This window comes from Euwallacea fornicatus, chromosome 9 (genome assembly GCF_040115645.1).
Source record: "Euwallacea fornicatus isolate EFF26 chromosome 9, ASM4011564v1, whole genome shotgun sequence".
NCBI lineage: Eukaryota > Metazoa > Arthropoda > Insecta > Coleoptera > Curculionidae > Euwallacea > Euwallacea fornicatus.
Genome location: NC_089549.1, coordinates 402,680 through 411,459, shown reverse-complemented (window position 1 = coordinate 411,459; position 8,780 = coordinate 402,680). Strand labels below are relative to the sequence as shown.

The window sequence follows — 8,780 nt, the reverse complement described above, 5'->3', positions numbered from 1 at the left end:
AGTCTAGTGGAAACTATTGAATATTCTTGATCACAAAAGAACGATCTTTTCGAATAAGTTTCTGGACGATACTTCCGTCATTTTTGCAAGCCTGATATGTGGATTGCAATTGTAACCAAGAAAAAATACTTCCTGGGGTAAAAACATAGTTCTGGCAACAATGTCTGGAACGGGGGTTAAACTAGAGTGGAGGGGATAAAAGTAAGCGAGACACGTGATGCAACAAGGCTGATGTAGCGATGCGGCTTTGGAGCTACGAACAGTGGGAGGGCAGAAATGACAATTTGGAGTGATATGGGTGGGATTCTCGCGGAGTAAATTAGGTTTCGGGGGTCGCAAACTTAAGGGTGGACGCGTGAAACCATCTCAACCAACCTTTGAGCAAAGTCCAGGCTCCAGCCTTAATAATCAAAAACGTGTTTTCACGGTTTCCGCGAAAAGGGACACGCAGTAAAGTAGGTAATAAGTCAGATGGAGAGAATATATCAATTTATTATTATTAAGGGTGCTGGTAACAAACGTTTTATTAGGCATAGGAAAATATATATTGATTAGAAAGTTAATAACATTAGATTTCCCAGAAAATGGCAATGCTGCGTTAGTCATTTGTGGATGGTTGTCATCCCCAAATTTTCAACGAGTGCAAAAGAGACAAAATGCAAGGTGACAGTTGTCCTACGTTGCCGATCTGACAAATTTGTACCTGTACGTAGTTTTTGTGAGTTTTTTTCAATTTCGTTTAAAGGTTTTACGTAATCGCGAAAAGGGAGGATTTGCCGCTATGCAAATGTAATAAGTCTGGGAGCCTGGATCCTAATTCCAGATTCAACACGCGTACGGCCATAACACTTCACTGGTTTCGGGGAAAACTTCAATATAAATGGAAAAAGTGCTTAGAAATCGAGGTTCCTGGACTAAAGAAAGATGAACGTTTTGTGTGTATATGAGAAAGATTCCTAGTGACGTTCTAATCTCTGTGTCGACAATTGAGGCCTTCAAATCCGTAAAATAAGAGCTTTCTCCCTTTCGGCAAGTAATCCAAATATATCCAGATAAAATCGGGGTTAAACGTGTGGTAAAATAAAGGGCGGAGGCAGAGCTAACAACGCGTTGATAAGTATTCGATACGGAAGAAGTTATTTTAAACACACAGGGCCGGACTATAAATATCCTGAACCTTGTAAAAAGTACATTTAAGCTCCTTGAAGTACCGAATTCACCAAATAATATGGACTAATTTCGCAGTGAAAAATATCATTGAAGATCTAAAAAAAGACAGAGAAACGAGACGATTGTACAGAAAAAGGGTCTAATAGGAAGAGAGGGTGGCTACCCTAAATTATCCGCTCGTCACCCACCGGCAGCTGCCGCCCTTTCGGTTTCGGAGGATCGACGCTTCTGAAAATGGCCTTTTTAATAGAGGGAAATAGTAAACTGGTCCGAATTTTTCAATTAAACCATACATTCACACGATGGCGTTCAATTTCTTTGCTGCGGTGGCATAATCTATGTACGTCCGTGTCAAAGCACCGCCGAATATTTTTGACAGAACGATGATCATGACTTCCTGGGAAGTCTTACATCATTTCACGGATTTGCATTGAGTTCGGCACCTTTTCAAGCCGTAAAACTTCAATTAACCCACTGTTTCACAAACCCCTATTTAACTACCCGTTAACAGGTTTAATATGTAGCAAATTTGGAATAGAAGATTCAAAGCAAGGGTCGGGGCGTAAAGGTCTTTAAAAATCAATCGTAGAGAGTAAATAGCGGAGACTTACATACTTAAAACTCTATACTATACCAATTTACGTACGTCCGTTTTCCTACTTCTTTCAAATCACAGATGGAGGTAGTTGTACAAACTTCTCCATTCCCATTCTTCTTCCCTTTCTACCGACTTAATTCAGATTCGACTGCAAAGTGCAAAATCCTGGACTCTTGGAAGCCAAGACGCTTCCCTCAGGAACATCCACATTTTTTTATCCCTCAAATGCAGCATTTCCGAGATATCGGCGCCTAAAGTCTTGCTTCCCACTCTTCGAAAGCGTTTAATTAAATCTCTAGGCCGACGATACGGGTTTCATTAACAAGTAAATAACGACAGAAGCTCCATTGTGTGAACCAATCAATAGTTAATTACGTAATTCATGGTGCCGGTTAACAGCGACACAATATTGATAGTGTCCCGGGGACATTCCAAATATGCGGCGTTGCAAACACATACAAATACCTTTGGTAATGTTAGTGATAGTCCGGATGTAAATGGACACATCCAGAGTTAGCAAGGAAAAAATTCATGAATCCTTGAAAACATGAATCAGCTCTAAAGCCTTGAAGATTCCAGTAGTGTCCGTGATGTTAGTTCTTTTGAGTGGAAGGTGTTCCTTCCTTATCCAGAGCTGGATATTAAATAAAGCTGCCTCCCTACCATTACCATTAATTCTCTGACTATCCAGTTCGTTTCGGCTCGACGTTTTCCGGCCATCGATCGCCCCTGTTGCCTTGGAAACAGAGTCAATCTGGCCACACATATACACATGCACGAGCTGCCTGAAAAGAAGGATATTTTTTCATTTATTAGCATTATCCCGCGATCTCCGAGGACCTCTGGATGAATTCAGAGGTGCCGGAATAGCTTCATTCGAGGGGTTTAAGGCAAGTTGGAGGCGCGTTAAATGGGACAGAAAGCGAGGAAGAAATGATACACATATCTACGCAGAGGGGGGGTGGGGGTGGGGGGGGGTTGAACTATCCTGGTGCTGGAGATTTGGAAATTTTAGAATCCAGGCTTTTTTTTTTATAGTTAACTGATTTCATTACGCGAACGAGAAATTTCAATTTCGCAATCATTCAGCTATAAATTTTCGGTCTCAGTGGCGTATCAAAACAATTATAATTTTTTTCAAACATTTTTTTAATTCAAAAGGGCCAAACTGATTTGTTTCAATTTCTCATCCCTTCCCGGGGACGCCTCTAATTTTTGACGTTGAGACCTTGTCGGGGCTATAATATTTCAAAGGTCGTTAGTCCTTTATTACAACCTTTCAAAGGCGTACCAAAGTAGTTATGATTTTTCTTTTAACTTTGCACATTCAAGACTAGTGAAATGTTTTGTTTCGATTTATGACTCCTTTGTAGAGACGTGGCTTTTATTATTGAATTCAAATTGAGTCTGGAACATTTGAAGATTTTCGTCATTTGCCATAGATCCTCAGTGGCGTGCTAAGGTAGTTGCAATTTTTTAAAACTATTCTCTAAATTCAGGAAGAAGCATAAACTCTTTTTTTATTCATTACTGCTTTCTAGGGACGCCCCTGGTTTTTGATGTTGCAATCAAATTGACTCCGTGTGATCTGTAGATTTTTAGTCAGTTATCTAAAATTTTCGGTCGCTCTCCGAGGTAGTTTTGCATTTCTCAGAATTCGGTGAACTCAAAAAGGATACTACATGGTTTTAAATTATTATCCCGTTCTAGCAATACCGCCGGTGTTTGATAGTGGAACTTAAAAAAGCCAGAAGTTTTCAGTGGCGTACTGCAAACACAAGAATTTTTTAATAACCCTAAAACGCTGAAACCAAAAGCAAGCGGTGATCATTAAAAAAACTCTCTCAAACTCGGTCGGCAGTAAACTGTGAACGTGGGTAGGTTTACCAAGAGATAACTCTGATCATTCAGCTCTTACTTGGCTGTTTTTAATGATCGCCCCTTATACTGAGTAATTAACGAAAGTGGATCTACGACGTTTCATAAATTTTTTCATCTCTCTCTAGAACCACGAGTCTGCCCTGACTGGATTCTAGTGAGTATTTTTTAAACAAAATGACGACATTTGATATCTTTGAATTGCCACGAAGAGGTTACGACTTTCCTGTCACCGGTGACAGTGTTCAAATCACCGGAAATGGAAAAAATCCGAAATATTCCTTTAAGTCGTTTTCACTTACTCCTCCCCTGCACGCAGAGGGGACGAGTAGAAATTTACAAGTTCGACGAGGACGTTTTCAAGAAGCGTGGAACTGCATTCGAGAACGAGTATATCCGAAAAATTACCACCGAGCAAATCAAGCAACTGAAAGAGAAAATCAGAAAAGAGAAAAAAGGGGTCGTGAAGGCGATATTGGAGAGGGAGAAAAAGAAGTTAGAAGAAACGCTGGACAAGCTGGATCAGAAGGGGGGGAATGGGAAGCAGTGACAGATCTTGCTCGCAAAATTTACAATAATCTGGAATAAAGTTTACGTTGGCTTTTTTAAAGAATAGATTTTCTCGTAATGTATTATGCAAATTTCCGAGTACTTAGTCACAATTTATTGTCGATTTCAATGCTCATTATAAAAAAAACACAGTTCAGGTAGATTTTTTAATTTCCTGATGAGGCCACCTTGACCGTTGTCCATCCGAAACGACGCAAAACGCGGTCTGGGTGACGTCAGAGAAACCACGTGCCGATCGCCGACCTTTGCGGCGTTGCGAACATGCGCAACTTCCCATGGATCTGCGGATCGGATAACGAGCCCAAGGTTTCATTTTAGACTCGTTTTCGACGTATTATCGACTAAATCAGGCCGGAAAACATATCTGAGAGCACGATTCGAAAAGAATGAAATTGCCGTGCAAGAGGTATTGTGCCGTTGGTTCTCGAAAAGTCTGAGAAACAACTCGATTTTTGTGTTGAGAACGAACCGATTAATACGGATAACGGTCCTGTTTGCACGCACTGAAAACCTGCCGGAATATCCAGAGGAGCTGTCCCGGCTAGAATTGGTTTGCGAGGGAGTTAAACCATTGCTGCTGGTTCAAACTACGAAATAGTCACATTTTGTCAACGTTAAATAACCAGTTATTTCGTGTACTTCGTACGAAGGTGGAAGACATGCATGACACGTTAATAAGTGACTTCGTGTATTCAGGCCCAGGAACTTCGAAACTGCTACTCAAGAAGGATTGATTCGCGTTATATCTCTAATTTGCTGCACTTTTGATGATGCAAAACAACTTTTCTTGCCTACACTTCCTAACGACGTACCGACGACGCCTTAAATGAGGTCGATTTGTGTTAGTTCTGAGTCAATAGAACAGTTCTCCACGAGGTTTCAAAGGATTATCGAAGCCGAAATTGCGAGATTATAACTCATCAACACCGTGGAATGATATTTCCTGGAGTTCCTAAAAGTACATTGAACAATTTTCAACACGGCCGCGTCATTTTATGTGACCAAAAAGGGCCGTCGAAATGTCCGGACTTACACCACACAGAGACCATAGATCCTCCGAAAAACGCAGTAATTTTCTTTTCTCGGTACTTTAACATCAGTTTCCCGGGTGAGGGGTGGTTTCTGGCTGCTGTTCGCTCTAATAGGCTCTCAACCCATTCCCAATATACGCAGCGTTGCCCCGGACATTCGCGGCAGTACGGCGGTATTGAGTATTGAAATTCAGCTCTTAAACCCTCAAATGTCCCTCAAATCAAAGAACCTCTGCCGGTTCACGCGTGAATTAGACGAAAAGCTCATAGAACTTGTGTCACAGAACGCAGTTCTCTTTGATTCCACCCACAAGTTGTACAAAGACCTGAACACGAGGGATAACGTTTGGCTGGCAATTTCTTCGGTAATAGGAAAAAGTGGTGAGTAAATATATGATTATTTAACGTGTTTTTGATGCTATAAAACGCCATTTTCGCCGCGTTGCGTTCGTGATAAGGTTGTGAGGACCGTGACCTTGTTGGATTGGTATTGGCGGTCTGCGACGTTGCGTTGTGTACTTCTCTCGCGAATATGCTTTATAATTATAATATGCTCGTCAAATGATGAATTTTCTTATGGAGTACGAATACAGAATGTTGCACAGTTATTATGATCGGTTTGGAAACGACTCGCATTAATTGGAAGATCATGGCTCGACATAAAAGAGTCCCGGGCCTCAGCGCCATCTCGAGGCCGTAGCTGAAGAATTAAATTAGAAACTTGCCGCCTTACGAAGGCTCCTCGGTCCGTTCCTTACTCGATGCCTCTCTTAGCCTCCTCCACGAGAAATACGGCCTCGCAATCTAAAATCGAGACCATTCCCTGGATCGTTTCACGTTCTGGATTAAGGATTGTTTCCAGTAAGAAATGTCTTTGCGAGAGACGTTTCGATCCGGTAATCCCTCTCAAGAGGTGTTCTTCTCTTGATCTATCACGCGGAACGCCATTTTAATATTCTCGAAAGTCTCCCGTCCAACTTATAACATTTTAAATTTACCTGAGAGAACGAGAAGGCTCAGAATCGCTCGCTTCGAGATCCAGAAGTTTTAATCTCTCTGCTGATTCTTTAGAGTTCGTCTGATATCCCGAAGCGGCTCGAAAGTATACGGGCCGAGCAAAAAGAGTTTCGAAATTCGTTGAAAAACCGATGATTCGGGTGTGCACGCGTTTCTTCGCTGTCCAGTTCTAGTTCTAGAACGCATTTCATCCATCTTCCATCTCCGAGAGATCCCGATGGGACAAACTTCATTCTGTTTTCTGTTGGCACGACTCCGAATCCGCTTCTTCTCTCAGCTATTCCATCGCAAACTACTCAAATTGTCTATTTTTTCGCATAACTTCTTCATAGAATCTTCCAAGGATTATTCTATATTCTTTCGTCTTATCGAAAAGTTTTTTCAACACGACTCTAAGACGTTCTTCTTCTAGATGTCTTAACAGATTTCAAATCTTCACCTTCCCAAAGTTTTTCTTCCGTAATTTTTTTCTGGACGTGGACGGTGTAGCGCCTAAATACGGATCGGGACCCGTTCCAGCCGCCCTAATTTAACCATTTTGTACGTTATTTCAGTCCTTGATTGCAAAACGAGATGGCGCAGCCTGAGAGATTTATACCATCGGAAGAAGAAAGAGCAGAAATCTGGAAAGAGATTACGGTCTCCTTGGGAATACATGGATGCCATGAGATTTCTGGAGACTTTCACTAACGAAAAAAGGTTTTTTGTACTTATAATAAAATAACGAGTAAATTTAAGGGATTTCTTTGGTAGATCTAGCCAAGATAATATTCATCACGAAGCCGAACCCGACCAAGACTCAAAAATTGAGATAAAACACGAATTTGACGCGGACCTCCCGAGCACCAGCTCCTACCAAGAGTCCTACATTGAGGAATCTCCCATCCACTCCAAAAGATTAAAGATGGACGATCATTATTTATACGAAAACTCTTCGATATTGGAGATTTTGAGGGAGATTTCTAGCTTGGCCAAAATGAGGGAGGACCCCACAATGGGTTTTTTTGAGTGCATGGCCAAAACCGTTATCAAATTTCCTCCTGCGAAAATCGCGGAAGTGAGGTTAAAAGTGTGCCAAATAGTCACGGAAATGGAGTGTAAGATTTTGGAGGATGCTGAAAATTTGCAACTGGGGGAGTTTGATTAGGTCTGGACGAGTATGATTCTGTAGTGATTTGCATTGTGATAAAAGTGATATTTGGGCTAAAATCGAAAAAGTGTTTTGTTAAAAGTTCGAAATTTAGTTTAAAAAAATTATATGTTTTGTAATAAATCGAGAACGCCGTTTGTTATTAAATCTCATTTGACGAGTCTCAATTAACTAAAATGGAAACCTGCATATAACCAGAAGTACATGGAATTATTTCATCACAAAAGCCGGCCCTTATTGTCGCTTGACACGAAGGGCGGAAAATGATTTGTGACCCTCGGAAAATAGGGCTGCGCAGAAGATGGTCCCTGATGTTTAAGCATTTCTTCAATCCCCTCTTATAGTGCGATCTTTGAGTACAATTACCAATAATGCAGTCCCCTTTAAGACTGAGGCATAGAGGCCCTTTAAGACTGAGAGATAGACGATCCCTCGGGTTATTGTCATCAATTTATGTTGGTTCGAAACGAGCAACTCTCCGTTCCCAGTCTAACCACGTGTCCCATATTTCACCACCGAGTCACCCCTCCCGTCAACAACCTGATTTTCCCTCAGTTGCGGTGTTGCCGAATCGCAGCGAAAGGCCCTTATTCGTCCCTAAACTTGTGATTTTTTCGAAAACGTTTTTTTTTTTACCTTTTCGGGTGATCGGTCGCCTCGTGGTTTCGAGATTTATATCGGAAGCTACAAATCTTGATGATAGAGAACGTATTTTTATTATGGAAAGGTGTTAAGTTCGACGGAACGCTTCGTTCCTAATGAAAGTTGTGTTATTTTAAGAATTAATCTTACATGAGTGCTTTCTAAAGTTTATCCCCTTGATGGGGAGGGGGCAAGGGGGGGAGGATGAAGAATTTCCTCATGCTCCTGTAATTCAAATCGCAAAGAACATGTCAAGCGTGTTGAGAGAAGAATATTTACATTACCGGTAGTGCGGGGATCGATAAATGATCCCAGCCCTAATGCGAGCCATGATTATCCTAAAAATTGGTTTTGTTATGGAATTTTCTGAATTATCTCCTTTTTCGGAGGTATAAATTTCCCCGTGGCCGTGTAATTCAAATTTGCAGCCGTCGGACTGTTAATAAGGGAGCATTTTCACCATCGAACAGTGTACGGATCGATCGAACAACTCATCTCTAATAACGGTTATGATTTATTTAAGAATTAGAATTTTTAGAAAGTTTTTGACGTATTTCTCCCCTCGGAGCACTAAACTTCTTCATATAGCTACAAGCATGTTAATAAAAGAGTATTTCCCCTGTCGTATAGTGCATCGATAATATATCTCATTTCTAGACACTTACAATTTCTGGAAAATCGTGCAAATGCGTTCAATATTGCACAATCTTCCATGTTTTTTTCA

At 41.1% G+C, this 8,780-nt stretch overlaps 1 protein-coding gene across 2 annotated transcripts; it reads left to right on the top strand.

Annotated features, from left to right (window-relative positions):
- The first annotated feature begins 3,732 nt into the window (after window positions 1-3,732).
- On the top strand, window positions 3,733-7,566 carry LOC136341265 (uncharacterized). Of its 2 annotated transcripts, none has more exons than XM_066286049.1 (3): window positions 3,733-5,628; window positions 6,819-6,963; window positions 7,003-7,566. In XM_066286049.1, exons 1-3 carry the CDS (start codon window positions 5,457-5,459, stop codon window positions 7,409-7,411), a joined length of 726 nt encoding a protein of 241 aa, XP_066142146.1. In that variant the 5' UTR covers window positions 3,733-5,456; the 3' UTR covers window positions 7,412-7,566. The 2 variants fall into 2 exon arrangements, with proteins under 2 accessions (XP_066142146.1, XP_066142147.1); XM_066286050.1 differs by having other exon boundaries at window positions 5,101-5,628; window positions 7,018-7,566.
- Window positions 7,567-8,780: the final 1,214 nt, after the last annotated feature.